Source organism: Heliangelus exortis, chromosome 2 (assembly GCF_036169615.1).
Source record: "Heliangelus exortis chromosome 2, bHelExo1.hap1, whole genome shotgun sequence".
Taxonomy (NCBI): Eukaryota; Metazoa; Chordata; class Aves; order Apodiformes; family Trochilidae; genus Heliangelus; species Heliangelus exortis.
The window spans coordinates 100,370,791-100,393,660 of record NC_092423.1 but is presented as its reverse complement, the minus strand read 5'-3'; the positions used below and the strand labels follow the sequence as shown (position 1 = coordinate 100,393,660).

The window sequence follows — 22,870 nt, the reverse complement described above, 5'->3', positions numbered from 1 at the left end:
TCATCTTAATAATTTTTGCTATATGTATTTTCAGAGGTTTGGTCTGTGTATTTCTATCAATCAATTCTCAAAACCTGCAAGTAGCTCTTGTTAATGTAGAGACAAAGTTATACCCCATAGCATGTAAAGTTCCAACATGACAGTGCTGAAATACAAAAGCTTTAATGAAAAGTTCTTTGATGAAGTAATGAAAACGTTAGAAATTAAGACATCAAACTAGCTACATCGTCTACAAGAAAAAGTGTGAAAATTGGGATAAAACTGGTGTGTCTAAAATTTTTCAAGGCTTCTACTGCTTGCTATTCTTTCTGTATATTGCCAGAAAAAAATACTTTTGAAATTATTAACTCTCTAAACAAAAAATGAATTGGGAAGAATGTCTTGGTTTACAGACAAAGACTAAGCAGAAGGCAAGTTGTAAGCATATAGGACTGAAAAGGATGCCTTGTGGTGGTTGGGATTTTCTCATACATGAGTGTATCTGTTTTTGAAACCTAATGCCATTCTCCACTTAGGCCATGCCTGGTAATCTAGAAAGCTAATTTTCCAGAGTCTAGGAAGACTGAGAAAAATAAACGTGGGGTAAAAACTGATGTGAAAAGAAAAGGATCGAGAAATGTGGACATAATTGAAGAATGTTATGGACCAGTCAGGATTCAATAGGCAAAGAAGAGGATGACTTTGGCCTAAGGTCTATCTGTCCTAATTGGGAAGTGTTTAAAAAAAAAAAAAAAAAAAAAAAATCAGTATGTCTAATAAGTTGGTCATAAGGACAGTGACCATTATAAAATTTCTTTCCACAGTTACTAAGATATTAAGTTTATTGCCTGTACTAACGTTTCCCTGTCTCAAAGCAATGTTCAGAGCCTGGCTTATCTGCTAGTATAGACAGTGCAAAAACTCCCCTTGCTTTGCAGTAGGATTTGAATGATCGGATAATATTGTCTTTTCAAGGATAAGTTTCTAAGTATCAAATTTCTGTTTTCTGTGTCATGTGGTTCACTCTTTCAGTAAACCAAAAATACACATGCTATTTTTCTTCCTTCAGTCCTGAAAGAGTTCAGTTTTTAATATCTTTTTCATATGTTAGGTTACTTGTAGCTGTATTGATTTCCATTTCACTGAAAAAAAAAGTATTGGTAGGAAGAATGCATTGTTTGTATTTTTTTCTGCAGTGTTGATAAAAGAATTGTATTTAAAGAATAGAGCTGTGGTTAGTGTTAGTGTGTTAGTGTTTTAGCTGTTTGATGTACTACACACACAACAAACATGCTAAAGCATCTCCTCTACAGACAATGTACCCGTATTTAAAGAAAAACTGGTTTCCCTGACAACATCACTCAACTTGTGTTTTGTCTAGTTGGTAGTGTAAGTATCTAATAGCTTTTTGTTCAAAACATTATTAGTTTTCAATATGCTCTTTATTAATAGTGTTTTTTGCAAGAGGGATGCTGAGGTAATTTAAGGTAATTTACACAGGAGGAACAATTAAATAGCACCCTTCTCTGCTGCTTTTTCCAAGTTATATAAGTAAACCAGCCTAAAATCTAGTGTGCAGTTGATGATTTGAGCCTTGTAAAGCAGAGCTGTTTAATTTGCTCAGTGTATTATTCATAACCAGTACTTTCATGTTGCATAACTTCAATACTTCATCTTCTTCCAACAGCCAAAACCCCCCATTTCTTGCGTCTGCAGAGTGTAGAAGTCAACGCAGGACAATTTGCTACTTTTCAGTGCACTGCCAATGGTGGAACAGACTCAGGTGATAGACTCTGGTTGCAGGTAATTTCTTTCTTTCCTAACGTGCTGGGGGGGAGGATCTGGGGGGAGAGGAGTTCACCATTCTGAAAGGCATGTAAAACATGAAAAATAGGGCTGTTAGATTATATAGCACCTTTGAACTGCTGCATAGTAGGTGCTCCATTGTAGAAAATGATACTGGAAGATTTTCCTCCCTTTTTTCAGTGTGATGCCTTATTAAAAATAAAGGTACTGGTTTTGTTACATGTGGCGATCTTGAGTAAAGGCTAAATCCCCAAGGAAGAGCACGTGGCTTTCCCACAATGTCTATGCTGGCTTTCTTGGCTTATCTTTACCTCTATTAAGTATTTTCAGCTAAAATTGCATTCTTACTTTTAAGTCTAAAGAAGATCAGTAGGACAGTTAAATCTAACCTTCTGTATTATAGAGCCAAAGAATCGTACCTCTATCAATTGAATTGATATTTTAAAACTTACTGAGTAATCGAGCTTTTAGGTAGGTGTCAGATCTTGATTAAAAACTGTCTCCAACTCCCTGTTTCTCAATAAAGGCAGTCTTCCTTTATCCAGGTGTGTAACCTTGTCTCAAAACCACGCATCTTACTTTATCTCTTTTAGTAATGAGATGCAAGTCTAACTGGTGTCTTGCTGCCATGATTTCAGAGTTGACTGTTCTCTTTCAGTAAATAATTCCTTATTTTTCTCGTCCAAATAATTTCAGGCTTCTGCTATAGTTTTCCTTTCATACCGCACTTAGTGCAAAATTTCATCAAGCGTTTTGGAAATGATTCATTTAAGTGTGACAGGTTAAATAGCTGAGTAGTTGCAAGAAAACTAGCACACAAACAAATCAGTAAAACCACTTGAAAAGCAATGACCCGTGCTTATGTGAATGGTAAACTCTTGTGTCTAACCAGAAGGACCCTGATCAAATACAGCAAAAGGCAGTGGAAATTTCCTTTGTTTTCATTTGGGCTTGCATGGGTATTTTCAAACTCGGCTGATAGAAGGCTGATATTTCTCTAATGCTCCAGCCCTAGTCAGTATTACAGTGCTGAATTGATGGAATAAGACTCCTACCTTTCTGAAGTCACTGAGATTTTGTTGAAAGAATGATTTTTTCAGCCATGAAAAGAGTTCAGCACATATGGGAAAATAATAGGTTGCTAGTTCTTCAATGATAACCTTTCTAGAACTTTTGAACATTCGCACAACGCTCCTTTGGAAAACCGAAGATAGAATTCAGTGTAGGGAAATCCTGATTCCATTTGTTTTATCCATAGATTTCAGGACAGTATAATTTCAGCTTTTAAATTTTTGCATTTTGGAATTTAGAGTAAGCGTAAGTTCTTTCCAAGGTAGAAATTTTTTTCTTTATGGTAGAAATTAAATATCCTTGTAGATTTTATGTCATATAAAATAATTCTTCTTAACAGAAGTAGTGATTCCAGAATATCTTTGCTAATCTTAATTAAGTGATTCCTTGTTTATATGTGATAATGAGATTAATTTTTTTTATCTGTGTGAAGGATAAGAAAGTGGTGACAGTTTGACTCGTTGAGGAATTTCATTTTTCTGCAGATCCGTTGTTTATTTATTCTGCCCTATAACTACAGGTCCCTCTGGCAATCAGTCCAAGGTTATGCAAATTCCAGGTGTGCCTTTGTGTAAGAACATATTCAAAGTTGGATAACTTGGATTTCTATTTGTAGTGGCTTGCCAGTTTCCACAGATGTCTGCTGCAACTTCCAGTAAGACTGATCTGACAGCTCCACATGTGGGATGGTGCAAATCAAGGCCAGGATACATTTCCCAATAGGATTAGCTGTATTTTAGTGTACTAGGTCACTACAGGGTAAAATACCTTGCAGTTGTCCATCCATCAAGTAAGACCACCTGGTTTCATGGTGTGATATTGAGGAATTTTGTAAATGCCTGCATGTCCATCTCATGACTGCCACAGTACAATGCTGCTGTCTGTAACACGCATCACAAAACATGGTATCACCTATGTCATATGACTGGTAAAATGGAAATGAAAGAACCTTTCATTCCCTGCAACAGTAAACCAATATTAACCACAAAAAAATCATAATAAAAGACACTCTTATCTACACGAGAGGCAGAATAAAGTAATCACCATTCTCTGAAGACGTTTATGCTATCAGTCAGGTGACAGGGATTCAGGTCTTATCGATGCTACAAATGGGTCGTACAGTCTCTCTGGTATGGCTGCTTTGGCTATCACTGATATTAAGCCCTTTTTACCATCTTTTTGATAATTTATTTCCTTGAATTTAAAAAACATGAAGGAAAAACCAGAGTAAATAAATAAATATGCTTGTGTGATTTTATTAGGGGCTTTTAAGCATTTGTGTCACATAAGTTACATCAGGAGGCCTTATCTGTTGGAATATGGCAATTCAGAAATATTGTGAGATAATTTGCCCCCAAATAATTTCCAGTACCTCTCATCTTTTTTCAAATTCACATTGTTAATCTGACGTACAGATAAAGTGCTAGGGTGAGATCATAAACCCACTGAATTTTGTGATGTTTCTGACTGTTTCCAGTGGTTCCAGGATTTTACTCATGTACCTCTGTCTCTGTTACTTCTCAGTTTGTATGCAGCAGAAGAGTTCAAATTTACTAGTGCTTGTTTCTCTGGTGAACAAATACTTTACTTTTCACAATCTGTTGGACTGTGAGGATATGTGTTTGTTAAAACAAATGAATAATTTTGAGTTCATTGGTTATTTTAATCTCCTTCTCTTTGCTGAGTAGTTGTTGCAGATGGCATAGATGTTCTTAGTTTAATAATGAGCAGGCTTTGAAGCTGTCCCAAGTGAAATCCGTAGATAATTTTTTTTTCTTTTCTTTTTTTTTTTTTTTTCCCCCAAGCATATCTCACTCTTATTCTCTATGGACTATAATGTCTATTAATTTATCAAGTATTATGGAAGTTTTTGCAATTGAAAGGGTAATGGAGGAACTATAACATGCAGGTTAGCTGCTCAAATTAGACCACTGAGCCATGAAATTTGTTTCATGATGCTGTGATCAGTATTTACTCTTTTGGGAAAGGGAAGACAGAAAGATGTTTGCCTATTCCATAGTGCAGTGCTTTGCACAAAAAACATTTTTTCCAGTCCTGCTGGGCAGCCATGCACCCTAGCACATGAGCTGATTGCAGGCTTGTCAGATAATTTGACAACCAGTTGTGGGTTGTAGTTTCAGTGATATCCTTTCAAGTTTAACTCAAGCAAAAGGACTCAGTAGCATAATGCAGCATTATATAAATTGTTGTTGTTGTATCTAGTGTCCGTTTAATAAGGTCAATGATTAGATTGTATTTTTGTGAATTCATGTCTTCATGAGCTTATTTTTAAATATAAATATACTTTAAAATAAATCTGATTACAGTAATGAAGGAAAATTTATGCTTATTGGATGTGTCATAACAACATTTTCTTTATCACATGTGTGGACAACACACATTACTATCAGCAGGACAGGACTCTTTCTATTCTGCTGAATGATGGGGGGAAAATGCCATTCCTGTGCTCTTTCCTGTAGTGTATTTTTTTTTATTAAATAAAATCCTCTTTGAGACTGCAAGCTCTGGAACTTGACATCAAAAATATGATAAAGCACAAGGAACTGAAAGAGCTGGGAATCCCAAAGGATGGAAATACACATCAGAAAAAACCCAAATAATATTTTTAGGTGAGAGAATTTGGGGAGAAGTTGGAACCTAGAACAGTTAATAGTCAAGTGAAAGCAGGTAAGAAAATGTCTTCTGAAAAGCTGGTTCTTGTATTAGTATTTAGTAAAATGGCACAAGAGATACAAATCTCTATTGTGGAAAAAAAAGCGTAGAATTATTTTTTTGGAAGTAATTTTCTTTTGGTGCAGCCTACAACATTGGAAAAGCAAACATTTTGCTTTCCACCAACATCTTTGATCCAAGAATCTAAATTGTACCTTGCAAATTATGATGAAGACAAATATTTACTTAAAACCAGGTGAATTTCTTCCACTGTGAGCCCAAGGTATTCACATGCAGAGGTTTGAATTTGTCATGCATCAAATATATACATACTCAAGTTATGTTTTACAATAACTAAAATGAAAATTATTATTGCATGAAAAGTGCTTAAATATTAAATGTTTCCAAGACTATACTTGGGAAAAGCGGTACCTCTGCAGCCTTACAAGTTTGAACCCCTTGAGCCTACCTTTTTTAAGCTACATACTCACTCTTCTTTTTCCTACAAAACCTCATCTTTTTCAGTTTAAGGGACATACTCAGTTGATGAATAGCTCCATAATATGTGGGGTCTTTCACACAACTATATTTAGGGCTTCGCTTTGCTTACTAAATACTGTGCAAATCAGTTCTGCAAACAGGTTTATTAATTTTTGAAGAGAATCTTTTTTACTAAGCTTAGTGCTTTGGAGTATTAAGTTGTTTCTGTGGGTTGGATTGATATGATCTTCATTTTGCAGTTGAGGATCATAGACACTACAAAACAAAAGCAAAAAGCATCCCTTACTTTTGGAAACAGTCTCTGAGACATCTGGACCTGTTTCTCTGCAAGTAAGGCACTGAACACTTTCCACAGTCAGTGTCTGCTGATGTTATTTACAATAGAAAGTGGCCAGTACTTTGGGGAATTGACCTCAAAGACCAGAAAGAGGCATCTATAATATCAGTATACAGTTAGAAGAGTCCTGGGAAAAGCTTACATTGCATAACATCTCTGTGACAAAGGCTTGTCTGTTGAATCAGGGAATCACAGGCATGCTTCAATTGGCTTATTTGTTCTTTAGGTTTTCAGGCCTGGCTTCATCTCTTCATTTTCTCACCCCCATCTGCTGCTTCTCCTAATTTACAGCTGGTACATTCAGTTCCCTCTGTGTGCTCCTTGTTCTTAGAATGATCTAGAGTGTGACTTCAGGGAAATTGATGTTCAGATGATACCCAGGTGTCATGAAATTCCATTTCAATGTCAAAACCAGGTTTATTATATTTGTTTCTAGAGATTTGTTGTAGCATCACTACACATGTGGCAGCTGCATTTTTCAGACCTGTATCTTGGCTCAGTGTGGGTAGCCTTTCTTCAGAAAGGTTCCTTGAACAGTGGAAAGCTACAGATGATGAAGAAAGGGAGGTCATCACTTCAGGGAAGTAATCCATTTTTCCCAGCCTCATTCTGAAATGCGGTTGAAATTCACATAGTTATTTAAAAATTTAATTCTCAGGCACATAACTTCTATTGCAGCAATATGGACCTAGGTGTTAAAATTTGTTGAAGTATATGTCTGACAGCTGCAGTGAGTGGTATCATTAAACTTTACCAATAGCAAGAGATTGGAGAAAGGAAGAGGCTTAAATCTTCCATACTTATGTTTTATGCATGCAGAGCACATGCTATTTCATCTGCAGCTGAGAAATAAAGAACAATATCACTCTAATGACCAGTCTTCTCTGCCCTATATAACCAGTTGATTACCTGTTAATAAGGGATTTGACTCTTCTTGTCTTTCCTGAAAGCTGTCTTCCACTTTATTCTGCACATCTTTTTTTTTTTTAATATATATCTTCAGTAATCTTCTGCTGGGTGTGACAGATTTTATACAAACCTGCATACAAACTTGCAAAATTTGTATGCATTATTTATTATTTATTCAAAGGAAGAGATATAATCCTGTGTCAGAGGGAGTTGTGGAAAGCAAATTGTTTTCCTTAGGAATACATATACACACACAAATGAGGTATCAAAAACATCCTTGTGAGAATGTAGAACCAGTGCACTGACTCCTGGTAAATTATGAAAATAAAATATAGTACATTCAAGGTAGTTTGTGTGTGTGCATCTGCTTATTTATGTGAATACTGTAGAGTATCCCAGAAGGTGAACTGAAGTGCTGGAGTTTCATAAGAATTTTTTGTTATCTTGTAAGCTCTCTGAGGTTTTCACATAATTACCATGTTCATTGCGAAGTCTGGAAGCACTTGGAGAAAAAAATGTGTGAACCCATTTCTTGAGTACTAGGGTAATGAAGCAATATTTTACCTGTTAAATTATATACATATGTAACAACTTAGTAACACAAACAGGTGGAACTATTAATGAAAACTGTACAATGAGATAGGCCTCAAGAAGATGTTCTTTTGACTATTAAAAAAAAAAAAAATAGTATGTGTTTTCTCAGTAGGTGCTTTTATGTACTACAGGCTTGCAGGAGATCATTATTCCACCTGCTAATACATGGCTCAGTCTTCCACAACTGATCAAACTACCTTGTGCACAGCAAATTGTCTTGGGTCCATTGACTTGAGAAGAGCTTTAATGACATCAATCAACTAAAAGTTTTACTAAGGCTACACACGTACTGATGCGTGTGTATCCTGATTTGATTTTTTTGTAGATAACCTGAATTGTTTTATTTTTGGAAAATAATTAGTGCCCTATAGGAAGGGGCACTACCTATGCCTGAATAGGTGTAAGATAATATTTTAACAAAAACAATTCTAGTAGTTACTTAATACTATTCTGAGGTTCTGGTATGTTAATTTATTTGTGTTCTCCTCTCCATTTCAGTATATATGGAGTGCCTTTCTTGCAGTCAATATTGTATATTTTGTATTAATTGTCATTAATCAATTTTAGTTGTGTTTCATTAATTGCATAGTTATCTTACTATATGGCAGAAAAGGTTCTTTCAACAGCAGAATTTAGGGGGCTTATGATGTGTGTCATGTTTGTGTTACATAGTGTCTAACAAGCTATGTTCTTTGATGAAAACTTTTCCTTTGTTATCTGCTGTAAATATGAATTGTCTGATGCCTCTAATATATGTTAGCTTATGCTTTGCGTAACCTTGGAGAACTGTGCTGGTTATTTTTTACATACATGATAAGAACTGAAATATTCCTTCAGATTTTCCTGGCTTTTGTTGAGAGGCTTTTACGTTCTTTCAGAAGAAAGGGAAAAGTCCCACCTGCGTGGATGGCCCGGCCATTCTTACCAGTTTCTTTACCTTAGGCTAACAAATAAAGAAAAAAGAGGGAAAAAAATGCTTATATTTGGCCAATAATAAAAATTGCACGTTAGCAGTTATGGATAGCATTCATTATGTATACTGATTATACTGGATAATAACACATTATAGAGACAAGGAACTAGTAGCATACCCTAGCAATCAATAGTGGAACATGTATTAGATAGCTTTTTTATAACTAATCTTAGTGTTGCCAGAGTGCACCCTCTGCAAGTTCACAGACCATACAAAGCTGGAAGGATTATCTGGAGCACCAGGGGGTTGGGGCTGCCATTAAGAAGAACCCTTTGCAGGCTGGAGAAATGGGCAGCAAGGAACCTGGTGAAATTCAATTAAAGGGTTGTGCAGAGTCCTGCCCCAGGGAAGGAATAATCCCATGCACACTGGAGCCTGAGAGGCTTGGTAGTAGCTTTGCAAAGAAGGTGGTGATTGTAATGGACAAGCTGAGCATGAGCTAGGCACGAGTCCTTGCAGCAATGAAGATTAAAGCCTCCTGGGCTGCATGAGGAGGAGTGTTATCAGCTGATCAGGGAAGGTGATGCTTCCCCTCTGCTCAGAACTGGGGAGACAGGTCTGCAGTGCTGGCTCCAGTTCTGAGCTTCCCAATACAAGAAAGATACAGACACACTGGAGGAGCATTAAGGGACTGGAGGATCTGACATAAAAAGACAGACTGCTTAAACTGGTGAAGGGAAGGATCAGGGGAGATTTTGAAAGAAGATGACAGAGGTACCACTCAGTGGGATATGGTGTCAGGACAAGAGCCAATGGGCACAAGCTGAAATAGAGGAAATTCCACTTAAACATTAAAAAAAAAAAAAAAAATAAATTAACCAGCAATCCCTTCCAGTTGCAGTTATTTTGTGATTCTGTGATAGCATTTAAAAATCACTATTCTTTTTTGTAGCATTTAGCAACTTTACTCAGAGGGAAATACTGATGTGGAGTTTCTTGAGGCAAGATGCGTCGCTACACACACACTGTTCTTCAGTAGCTGATTGGATTCCTCTTTCCCATTTTAGCTTCTTGTTCTCTCTTTTCTGTTAGTTTAGATTTCTGACAGTTTACACTTACTTCTTATTTTACTTCTGTTGATCATAAAGGAAGAGAAAGGAAATTCTCAGCAATAAGAGCACACAGGGTAAACCTAGCAAAGCAGTTAGGATGGGGCTTTGCAAATAAATACAGATATATAAAACCTCTGATCATACTCAAAGTCCAGCAATTTATGCTATGAGAGTGTCAGAACTACAAAATCATCTGTTAATGCAGATACCAAAGAGGAAACAAAAAACTTCCATGGTGTGAGCAAACTTGATTGTTTAATTCAATAAAACTAAGCAACCCTTGATACTGTATGAAAATAAGTACTGTAGATAGAAGGGACAGAGGTCCTTATCTGTGTGGTGGTGCTGGTTTCAAGGACTGATAAATGGGTGGTGTTCTCCAAAGGCCTTTCTTTAGCTCCTTTTTCTAGCAGAGGTGGACCTTGATTATGCACAACTGTGCATAACCTTAAGACAGCTGGAGATAGCTTGACAAATTTTGTGAGCATGTGAAAAATTAGTAGATTTTGTTCTTTCTCATTTGCTGAAGATGTCCTCTTGCACCTTATATCTATAAAGAGAGTCAGAAGTGCCACCGAAGAGAGACATTGTTTTTATTTTAAAAAGATGATAGGAAACAAAGACCAAAAGCTTCTAGTAACAGGTAATTAGTTGTTCTTGTTTCTTCTTCCTGTTTTTTTAGAACTGTGTCTCAATGACATGGAAACTACTAGATATAAATGAACAGACTGCATACACTGCAGAAAATTTTCTTGTCTGCAGATACTTATGGACATATGAAAGTTAAGAGGTTATGCATATGCATCTATCCCTCTCCTTCTCTATCCATCCCCACATATATTCTCATTTAATGAAGTTGTTCTGAGATTACCTCTATCAGAGTAACTTTTTTTGGTATTTTTTCTGAATTTGAAAATGAAGTTAGTCAAGTAGTGTTCTCTTTTCAAGAAACTCAGTTTGATGTGTTAATCTTCCAGTTATTCTGCAGTGTTAAATAAAATAGCACATGGTGCTTAGGAAACCTGAGATAACGGAGCAGTTGACCTGTGCCACAGGGGGCTGGTTAAATTCAGCTTGCTTTTAAAGGGAATGTTAGGCTTGCTTGTTTGGGGGCTCTGAAGACTGCCTTGATATGAAGCACAGATCAGCTGGAGTAGAATCAGTTAGGGACACATATGAATTAGGCAATTGATGAAGTGAATTCAAAAAGCTTTCTGTGCTATGCTCTTGGGCCTTTGGGAGATAGAAATTATGATCTTTACAATGAATATTTTAGTTAAAATTTACAAACTTATTGCTGGGAGGCATCATATTCAAATTAGAGTTGAATGGAGGCTTTTTTTTTATAGGACCAGTGGCTGTTGAAGCTGTTTTGAAGCAAGGAGAACCAAAGTGAAGATTAAATTAAACCCAAAGGGGAGATGATAGGAAGGAAATAGAGCAATTGGGGAGGGATCTGTTTGGGATGGATGCCATTAAACTACGTGACTGACTCAGTAATGAAGACTGAAATACCTCCAGCCAAACCCCTCTACATGAGCTTCTCTGTTGCATGAACCCATGTGCACCTAAGTGATTACTGGTTATTACTGGGGGGGCTGTCTTTATTCACAGATTGCACTGTCACTGCTGAGGAGTTTACTAGAGCTTTCTAGAGTGTGTGATGTGACCACACTGTTTTTAACTATCCCATTGTGCTCTTAGCTAGAAAAGGCACACAAATGCCTTAGTTTGCATTTTGTATACAGATGAAAACTATGCTCATGATCTTGACTTTTTCATTTTGTCCTCATCACTCTGCTCCTCCCAGGTGCCTCTGTAAGTCTGGCATCTGCAGAACTCCATGCCAGAGTATTTCAAATCCCACAAATCTTTTCTTCATTTTTTTAGCAAGGTGTTTGTCCTAACTCTTGGAATCTTTAATGCAAACTGAAGGATGATGAGAAATACTTTGCGTATTTCAAAGAATTAAGATAAAGTATTAGATTAAATTATGTCATAAGTAGGACTAAGTGTTCAGCAGAATGCTTAGCAGATACACAGATCATTGCCATAATTTCTATTTTAGGCATAAACCTCTCTGATACAGAGAGAGATTTCCTAGTGCTCTTTTTATTCCAGATGTTTACGATGTAGTTCCCTAGAAGTAATTTTGTATTCTATTGTGTGCTTTTAGAGCTGGATGGAAAGAAGATTGGGAATTTTTCTTATTTTGTGAGCTCCAACAAATTGTTAGAGAATATTATTGCTTCTCAATCGCTCTGGAATTTAATGGAAAAATGAAAAGTATATTGAACAGGAGTTTGGTTTTTTTCGTCCTTTTAAGGTCTCTATGTAGCAATAACACATTTGCTCCTTTCAAAATGTTACAAAAAATTTCAATATATAAGTACAGAGTAACTACTTTGGGTAAACCACACTGAGCTTTAAAGACTCAAAAATGCAATAATGTCTTTGTTTACTTTCTGTATACTTAATTGTATCTTTGAAGAGATGTCATTGCTTAATATTTGAAAATGTGACTACTGAGCGTGTAAGTAATATTTTAGAGCATTACCTGGCAGTTCCAGCCAGCATTTCATTTTAGTCATAATAAACAGATTTGTGGAGAGGTATGTGATTTGAAGAAAAGTCTCAGTTATCAAACATTAAAATATTGAAAGCTGAAATCTTTCTTGAAAGGTAAAAAATAACATTTTGTGTGAATTCCCATCAGTTACACATACAGAGTGCAATTCTTGCTCATAGCAGGAGAATTCCAAATTGGACAATAATGATCTTTTTTCAGCACAGCCCCATTACTTGAATGAAATACACTTGTTAACTTACACAGATGGAATAAATACAAGATAATCACAGGATCTGTGGTGGCTCTAATCTAGACTGACAAACAGTTGTCTTGGTTATGAAAGCAGCCCTAGAAATTCAGAGGTAAAGCCAACTGTCTTAATTATAGGAATGATATGAATTCTGCGAAGCAATTTTGTTGAGGTATTAATTACTACTTGATTTAGATTTTGCACATATTTTAAACAAAATTACTTTTGGCGCTGCTGCTGTTGAGATCCCACTGGTATGACTCTAATCACAATTTTATAAACGTGCATATTTGAAGGTGGGATAATGCAAACCCTTTCTTCTATTAAATATGTGAAAAGCTGCTGAATCTACCTGTATGGACAGAGGGTGGCTGTCCAATGTTTCCTTATAAGTCTCTTCTGAGAAAATTGTTGAAACATGCCTTGAGAGTGATTAATGCAGCAGTAGTGCTGGATATAACATCCCAGAACTTCAATCCCTTTGAATTACTGCTGCATTTTTGTTAAAAGTATTTCTGAAAGGTTTAATATATGTCTTGTTGCTGCTAAATTGCTGTTCATTTAGAAGACTTAGAGTTAGTTCATTGACTGAAAGAGACTGTAAGTCTAATTTAAATAACCATCAACCTATTTCTTTTCATTCTAGCTTGCCTAAAATGAAAAATAATGTGCATTTTAAAGTGCTTTAAGCTGTCTCTGTATGCATTTAATATGCTGGTACTGGGAGTATGGATTTTCAAGCTGTATATCCTGAGGTTAAATTAAGATTATTTTTTTTAAATATCCCTTTATATTAAATAACACATTGTTTAACAGAAAATTTATTCTTACAAGTGACTTAACAGTTGTATATTTTCATTAGTCAGCTTAAATAGCATTTTTGACTAAGTGTATTTCTTTTTTTAAAAGCTTTCTCTGAGTATTTGAAAATGCACGGGTTGCTCAGCAGCAAGTGGAACCTGTGATTTTCATTTTGGGATCTGAGTGTCTCGCAGTCTTTGTTTTCTGGTCAAAATTCTTCTCCTCTAAGAAGGTTAAATAGCACTGCCCTGGGGATGTGGCCTTTGTAGTCCAAGCAGGTCTAGCATTAAATGATTACGGGAGTTTCCTCTTCCCAAAGAAGGAAGCATCCTGTTCACACAGTTCTCCAAGTCCCAGAGGCAGAAAGAGGCAGCAAGCTTAATCTGTAGTAAAGCCTCAATCTTTCACTTGGAAAAGCAAGGCTACAGTAAAAAAAAACCAAAAAACCCACCAAACAAAAAACCCCATCTTTATCTTTGAACAGTATTTCAAACAAATAAACCCCACCAGTAAAAGAGCAAGATAATGCAGAGTTGGTCTGACAACCTGTTTTAATAGGTTTTAATATAAATTACCCCAATATGGCCATGTAAAATATTGATTTTGTACTGTATTCTGGAATTGGATTAGAAAATTAGAGACCTCTTTTTTGTGTTTATTTTTCAATACGATATGATATATTTGTGAAGGCGCAGGCTTCCACATAATATCAGTACATTTCCAACTCTATCTTAGAATAACTGAGATTTGGGTTTAATTACTATAATTAGTAAAGCAGTAGATTGTAAGTGATCTTTTTTATTTGTGGGATTTGAGAATGTTGCTTTAGTGATTGCTAAAAGCTTACTGTTATGAATGCTTCTAAAAATAATTCTTTGTAAAAAAGTTGTACCAGGATGTACAAATATGTTTTGTAAATGAATCTTCATTTGATACAAGTAAGTTATTTCTAGCATCCTGAATGAAATAGATGTTTACAGTAGGCACAGAGAGCTTGTCATTTATCATACAATGCGTTTAAAGGAGCCTGTTAAATATAGAAGAAAATATTATTGACATTCTTCTCCGAATTTTGTGTAATTAACCTGTTAAATACCTGTTAAAATGAAAACTGTCACATCTGTGCACCTTTCTGAAGATGCTGTGAAGCAGCTCAGAGAGAAAAAAATGTCAATCCCAAACAAAGGGAGTGAACCTGGGCATGTGGATACAGTTTTAAACATAAGCCATTCTGTATTCTTACATCAAATTATAAATAGCATTTTTTTTCAGGCTATAAATAGCCTTCTGACCTTTATCAGTTACTGAAATAAGTGTCTGGGAGAGGTTGTGGGTGTGGGCTGTTTGGAGGTTTTTTGGTTGATTTTTTTTCACACAGAGTCAACAGAATCATTACAGTTGGGAAAGACCTCTAAGATCATCACATCTAACTGTCAACATCTCCCCCAAATAAAAGATATGTATCAAGATATGTATCAGTATCACCCTCTAGAGCATGTCTCAAAGTGCCTCATCTGCACATCTTTTAAAAATTTCCAGGAATGGTGATTCCACCACCTTCCTTGGCAGACCATTCCAATGCTTAACTATTCTCTCAATAAAGAATTTCTTTCTTGGATCTAGTCTAAACCTTTCCTGGTGCAATTTCAGGCTATTTTCTCTAGTTCTATCATTTTTCACCTGAGAAAAGAGACCAACACTCCCCTCAGCTTCCTCCAAACTAAACATTCCCAGTTCCCTGAGCCTCTCCTCATCAGGCTTGTTCTCCAGACCCTTCACCAGTTTGGTTCCCCTTCTCTGAACTCATTCCAGCAGCTCAATGTCTGTCTTGTAGTGAGGAGCTCAGAGGTGAACACAGCACTTGGGGTGCAGCCTCACCAATGCCAAGTACAGAGGCAGGATCACTTCCCTTCTCCTGCTGGCCACACTGTTCCTGATGGAAGCCAGGATGCCATTGGCCTTCTTGGCCACCTGGGCACACTGCAGGCTCGTATTCATCTGGGTATCAACCAGCAACCCCAGGTCCTTTTCTGTTTGGCAGCTTTCCAGCCACTCCTCCCCAAGCCTGTAGCACTGCATGGAGATGTTGTGACCCAGCACTTGTCCTTTTCAACCTCATACGATTGACCTTGGAACATTGGTCCAACCTATCTGGCTCCCTCTGCAGAGCCTTCCTAACCTCCAGCAAATCAACACTTCCACCCAGCTTGGTGTCATCTGCAAACTTACTGAGGAAGCCCTCGGTCCCCTGATATAGTTCATTAATGAAGATATTGAACAGGACCAGCCCCAAAACTGAGCCCTGGGGAACACCATAGGTGACCGATTGCCAACTGGATTTAACTCCATTGACCACAGCTCTCTGGGCCCTGCCAAATGGCCAGTTTCTAATCCAATGAGGACTACACATGTCTATGCCATAAGCACCAGCTTCTCTAGGAGAATGCTGTGGGTGACAATGTCAAAGGCTTTACTAAAGTCCAGGTGGACAAAGTCCTTCCCCTTGTCCACTAGGTGGGTCATGTGGCCACAGAATGAGACCAGGTTGCTCAGGCAGGACCTGCCTTTCCTGAACCTATGCTGGCTGGGCCTGATCCCCTGGCTGTCCTGCCATTGCCAGGTGTTTGCACTCAATATGAAACACTCCGTTTTTTTTCCAGGCACTGGGGTCATGCTGGCAGCCTTATAGTTTCCCAGATCCTCCTTCTGGCCCTTCTTGTAGATGGACATCATGTTGGCAAGCCTCTGATGATCTGGGACCTCCCCTATTAACTGAGACTGTTGGTAGATGATTGGTAGAGGCTTGCTGAGCTCCTGTGCCAGCTTCCTCAATACTCTTGGGTGAATCCCATCCAACCTCATGGAATTGTGGATGTTCAGGTGCCGTATCAGGTTGTTAACTGCTTCCTCCTGGATTATGGAGGATTGTGCTGCTCTCTGTTCCCATCTTCCAGCTCAGGGGGCCATATGCTGGGAGTGGATGGTCTGGTCTGACTAATGCAGACTGAGGAAAAGAAGGCATTAAGTATTTCAGCCTTTTCCTTGTCCATGGTTATAATTTTTTCCTCTGCATCCAAGAAAAGGTAGAGATTCTTCCTGGCTCTCTTTTTGTTTCTGATGTATATGTAAAAACTTTTTTTAATTGTCCTTTATGGCAGCAGCCAGACTGAGCTGGGCTTTTGCTTTCCTAGTTTATTGTCTGTATGACCTAACTGGATCTCTGTACTCATCCTGAGATGCTTTCCCCTTCTTCCTGAGGAGATAAACTCTTCCTTTTTTCCTAATCCACAGTACGAGCTCCTTGTTCAGCCAGGCCAGTCATCTTCCCTGCCACTTTGTCTTACAGCACATGGGGACAGCCTGTTCCTGTGCTTTTGAGATTTCCTTCTTGAACAATGCCCCAGCTTTCCCCAAGGCACTCTCTCAACCAGTGCCCTGAACACCCTGAACAGGCCGAAGTCTGCCCTTTGAAAGCTACTCTTAAGTTTTTGTTACTGTGCAGCCTTTTTTTTTCTTCTTTTTCTTTTTTTTTCTTTTTTTTTTCTTTTTCTTTTCTTTTTTTCTTTTTTTTCTTTTTTTTTTCTTTTTTTTCTGTTTTTTCTTTTTTTTCTTTTTTTTCTTTTCTTTTTTTTTTCTTTTTTTTTTTCTTTTTTTTCTTTTTTTTTCTTTTTTTTCTTTTTTTTTCTTTTTTTTCTTTTCTTTTTTTTTTTTTTTAATTAACTCTCTTCTTCAATGCCTGTGGATGGAACTTTTCTTATGCTTCTTATTCATTAGTTTCATTACCATTCCTTTATGCCCAGCCTTAAATCAATTAAGCAGCTCTCCTACTCATTTGCTGTTGTCCCAGAAGAGAGGGAAGACTTGCTCTCTTGAGCTGTATTTTTCTTGTGGAAAGTAAAGCAATTATGTATCTTAGTCATTGTCTGTTCCAGGCACTATGTCTATCTTGAAAATATTTTTCTCAAAGAGACTGAAGAAAATAAGTCTGTGGGCTTGTTTTGTTTTTTTTTTTTTTCCCTTTGAGTTCTAGTAAGAAATGCTATGCCAGTGATTGCTGTGGGACTATTTAATTTCTAAAAAATAATCAGACACTCCACACTTTGCCTCTCTAAGTTCATAATATGTAAGAGAAGTCAGTCAAGATAATCTTTATTAAAAATAATCTCATATATTTTATAGGTGTCTTATAATAATTAAGACTTTTTATCATGGAGCTGCCTTATGAATTTTGAAACCACTGTTAATAACCTATTTCACATCTTGATTGGTCAAAAATAGCTCAAATCCTCTTTAAATCCAAGGCTCATTGCTTGTTCATTTGAGCAAAATTATGTGTGTGTCTGAAATGTACTTCTTCTTCTCTTTTTCAGCCTGAATTATTGACAAGTTAATGGGTAACGTGTTTACATGGCTATACGTTTGGTTATTTGATCAAACTAAGATTTCTTTTTGTAGAGCAACAGTTAAGACGTTTGAAATCTGGCAAGATTAGTGTGATTGAGAATAAGCAGGATGTGAAAAAGATTGTGGGACCCTGTTAAATAATAAACACTGCCATGAATTGATCAGTTACAATTTTCATTCTACGTATGCACAGAAGAGGAGGAAACATAGGTCCTGTAGGACCAGGTATTTGTGCAGTTCTCTCTGTGAACTGCTGGCAGTTTCTGTGACAGCCCAGGGTGTCTGTTGTTCAGGATTTCTATGGGCACTGAGAGTCCTGAGGGGGCTGGTGTGGTAGAAAACAATTCTTCTGTGTAGGGCCAGCAGGGTCTGCGTGTGCATCATAACTTTCCATGGCCTCCTCTCTTCATGGGCTGCGGATTAAGGCAGAAATTTTACTGCCTCGTGGCATGGCCTAGTTCTTTCTTTGCACCTTTTTCTCCCTTTAACAGCATTCTGTAGCTTTTGGTTGGGTGGGAACAGCAAGAAATATTTGCATGGCTACAGTTTTGTTAGAACTCATGAGGGTCCTGGTTAATTCTGGATTCAGGTACCCCATGTGGAAGGGTGGGAGTACTGTGCAGGCTGGAGTGAGAGCGGCTTGTTCCCACTCCAAATGAGCTGAGCTAGTTTAGATACTAGAATTAATCAGTGTGTGGCAGTATTCTGTTCCCTATAGAATAACTTACCCTATTTCTTGGCAGGATGAAATAGCCTGCGTAAAGCTTCCTGATGTTGCAACTAGAAAAAAGGAAAAACTAGTGTGGGTGGATGTAATGTAAGCGCATGACTTGGCTATGCACAGAGTGCTTAAAGAGTTAGAAAGCTGCAGAAACACACTTTAAAACCATGTGATTTGTGACTGGTCGGCAGCTCTCATAATTAGAATTAATCAGTTATTGTCCTAGGTAAAAAAATAATGTTGCTCTTATTCATTCTTCAAATATTCACTCTCCAAAGTTATAATTAACTCACTCTTCATGCCAGCTGCAGCCATTCTTGCTGCCAGGATATTACAGTGGCAAAAGCAGTAAGTATAGTAGGTTTGGCTTAATAGCTTGAAATGTTTGTTTCCAAGTTTTGTTTTTGGTAGCTGCCATGCCAACGCCAGAGAAGCGAGTTTATCAGTAGTAGCTCAGAATTCTAGGAATTTTAAGGAGCTGACAATTATCTGAAGTCATTCTCAAGTAACAATTTAAGGCTGCGTAATTTTTAAGGCATGAGAATACATTCTTCTTTGGGTATCATACAAACATTTTTTTCTTTAAATAAGCTGAGCATTATCCATGTTTATTTTTGAAGGAGAAATAACTCTGCCTTACTGTGAATGGGAGTGAGGATTTACTGTTAATTAGGCTGCTTCTTTGGCATTAATGGCATGATTAACTTTGACTCGGTTTTATGATTTATGAATGAGTTTAATTTCATGTGGCTGGTATTTGAAACTCTCCGGTTATATGTGGTATTTTAAGGTACTTTCAATTATTGGCAAGTAAAAACCATAATAAAACAAGGTCAGTGTTTCCTATATAGGTCTTAAATTCTGCTGGACAAACTACAAACTCTAGATCAGAAAAACAGACATCACCATCTGTGATGATGGTTTATAGAAGCTCAATAGTGCAGGAAACTTTCCTTTCTAGAATTTCCTGATGTCAGAAAAACCCTACTAAAAATGAGTGATATCATTACATATCATCAGACAGTGAATATGCCTTCCTGAAGAGAGTGTCTTTTTTGGGGTGCTTGTTGGGGTTCTTGTTTCTTCTCATGTTTTGATAATGGCTGTAGCCTTCGGTTTGTTGAAGTGCCTATCTTTTTGTAAAAAGTGCATCTGTCTTGTTTGCTTGTTTGAATAAATGTTGCCATTAGGTTTTATGTGTGTTTTTTTCAGCCAGCTCTAGTAATTCAATGATTTTACATTTTCTGGGGGTTTTTAGGTGTTCATAGTGCATGTATTGTATTTCATGGGCAGGGAGAGCACGAGTTCAGATGAGGATCTGAGAGCCAAGTTTCTCTGCCATCTGTGTAAGATGTGGCAAGACATTATCTCTTTGCTCTTCTGTCTGCTACCCTCCCTTTTTTCCCTCCTCCGACCATGCACTGGATCACATGAGAGAGCAGGCCAGTAACATGGGACTTTGGGCCTTGTGCTCCTCAGCTGTTACATAGCTCATTTTCTGTGAGTTGAGGGCGAAACACTTCATTGAGGTGGAAACTGCCCAGTTCCCATCAGCATGTTGAGCAAGTGAGAGATGGAAACAGCATCAGCCTCAAAGGTCATGCACCTGGTAAATCTGTTCCAGGTCTCATCCCCCTGTGTCACTAATAACCCAGTGTTTAGTTGCTGCTACGTGAGAACCCTCTACTACCACTTTCATTCAGGCTGCACAAGATGCACGTGCCAAGTAGCAGATAGAGTGGGGAAGAAAAAGTGGATTCATGTTTCTTTAAAAAAATAGCTTTTAATATTTGTATAATGCAAGCCAACCAAGTAAATGTTACACTTCTCTTAAGTCTTTCTATTAGTTAATCTATAAAAAGTTGAAAGCAGCTGTTTCAGAAGAGTGGTCAACCACTGATGATGAATGGTTTAACTCACATAGGAGGGCAATAAAGTCTCACGCAGTGTAAACATCTGTAAAAGTAACACACAGAATGCTGCTTTTATCTTGCCTCCCCTCTTGGGGGACTCGAGGGAAATAAAATCAGTTTTCTGTATCCTTTTAAATGTGACTAACAATATTCTTTATCTTTGTTCTTTTGCCTAGGGTGTTTATGTAAGGGATGCACCTCTGAAGGACATAAAAGTGTTGAACTTCCGCCGATTTGTAGCTCTTTTTAATGTGGTGAATGCCACCAAGCGGGATGCTGGCAACTATCGCTGCATGATCCGGACAGAAGGAGGAGTTGGTGTATCAAACTATGCCAAACTGATAGTCAAAGGTATTTCACAATTAAAAAATAAGTATTTGCATGCTCAGTGTATGGAATAAGGACCTGCAGTCAATAAGAATGTCCTAATTCAATAAGAATGTCACCCATAGCCTGTTAAAGTTGATAAGAGGTTCAATAAATAGACTCTGCTTATGTACATCTTAAGAGTCTATCCAGCTGGAACAATGGAGTGATAGAAGAAGGCAGGGCTAATTAACTAGTTACTTGTTGATTGTTGCTTTAAATAATTCCACAAGATGCACTGGTTAGGACTACATATCTTTAAGAGGGTATTTACAAGCTGTTTTTTTAAGGTATGACCATAATACTGGCTTTTTACCTCCTTTACGGAGACTTTATTCTAAAAATACATTTATTGGAAATTATGAAATATTCACATTAAAAGAAACAAAAAATGCACATATTCTAGTGTGTGGAGGGATGTTTTTAAAACCAGCAGGAAAGACTTCAAAGTAAATACAAGGAACACAGGTATGTCGGTATGTCCATCCTTATTAGAGAAAACTGTGCTAAAACAATTTTTAAGCATTCATTACATTTAAATTGTATGGTGATTGCCATTGCATTTATGCTAGTACTTTGGAGGAACAAAATTTTATTTTGCTCTTTTAGGGAAAAAACATGTTCTGTAGAACCTAAGCTGTGGAGCTGCATTATTGTGTTTTGTATCTTCCCCTCTGGTCCATTCTGCATGTAACTAACAAGGAGAGAAGTGAAGGATAAAGGCTCTTGTTCTTTTCTTTCTGAAAAGAAGTAGATCTAAGTTGTCAAGTAGCAAACGAGGGCCCTATAACTAAAACCACCACAGCTGTTGAATTTTCCTCTGGGAATTAGGATGAACACACTTGCATCCTCTGGTTTTAGAAACAGTATCCTTTGTTGTATTAGACTTTTTTTCTTTTGAGTATAACATTCACAGTATCACAGATGAGGCAGAGTGAGAACAATAGAGTTTACATTTAGAACACAGACAGGAAAATTAGCAATTAGTTTGTAGATAAGGATGAGTTTTTTGAATTAAATAACAATTGAGGGGTGTATAACACAATAACAAATAATAATTGAAGCAATTAGTTTGTAGATAAGCATGAGTTTTTTTAATTAAATAACAATTGAGGGGGGTATTTAAAAAGAAAATGAGGAGTGGAATAATGGAAAGTTGATATGGTTAGCAAGGTGTTTGTGAGATGAGCAGGGGTTGATTGGAGAGGAAGAAAATTGGCATATGGATCAGACTGGGGAATAATAGGTCACCAGTAGAAGATGCAAGAGAACAGTAAAGAAGAAGGAAACATTTCCCAAAAGTGAGGATATAGCTTTAGTAGATATGTTTTAGAGACAATGAAGAGAAGCAGGACAAGACAAGGAGATTGCACATAATCTGTGTATGAAGATAACATGACAAAACAATTATTACTGTAGAAGCTTAAATGAGCTATTTGAGTGGGCAGATGAAGGAAGAAACAGAGAAAGGGAGATGAGAATATAATTACAAGACATGATGGAGGGGGGGAAGGTTATTTCAGTCCAAGGAAAGATAGCTTGAAAAGGAAATATAAGGAGTGGCCAAAAAAGGAAATATGGAAGTCAGCAAAGAGAGCAAGAAGGGGTGGAGTATGAACCCCAACAGGAATGATGAAGCTTCTCTCAGACCTAACATCAGTGGAAATGAGAAAGAATGGAGAGTGCCTGAAGCAGGCAGATGGAAGATTGATTGCATCAGTGACATGAGGTACAGAAAGCTGAAGGAGTTAAGTTGTTTTGGGGTTTTTTTTTTTTCTTTTATTTAGGATGCTTTGATTTATTAGTGCTCCTTTTATGTTGCAGTGGATGAAATTAGGAAGCATATCATTAAAGCATTTGTGCTTACCCAGATTCTTTCAGAAAATTTGCACGGGGCACAGTGAACAAGTGGATAGCCTTCGGGTGTAATCCCATTAACTACTTGTGGAAT

General features: G+C 37.2%; 1 protein-coding gene across 12 annotated transcripts in view; it reads left to right on the top strand.

Annotated features, from left to right (window-relative positions):
• PTPRM (protein tyrosine phosphatase receptor type M) overlaps positions 1 to 22,870 on the top strand; it is a 470,301-nt gene that overhangs the window by 165,690 nt on the left and 281,741 nt on the right. For all 12 annotated transcript variants that reach the window (XM_071737183.1, XM_071737189.1, XM_071737191.1 and 9 more), the window contains exons 5-6: positions 1,667 to 1,782; positions 20,730 to 20,904. In XM_071737183.1, the coding sequence (XP_071593284.1) occupies positions 1,667 to 1,782; positions 20,730 to 20,904 (291 nt within the window). The remainder of the gene's footprint in view (positions 1 to 1,666; positions 1,783 to 20,729; positions 20,905 to 22,870) is intronic.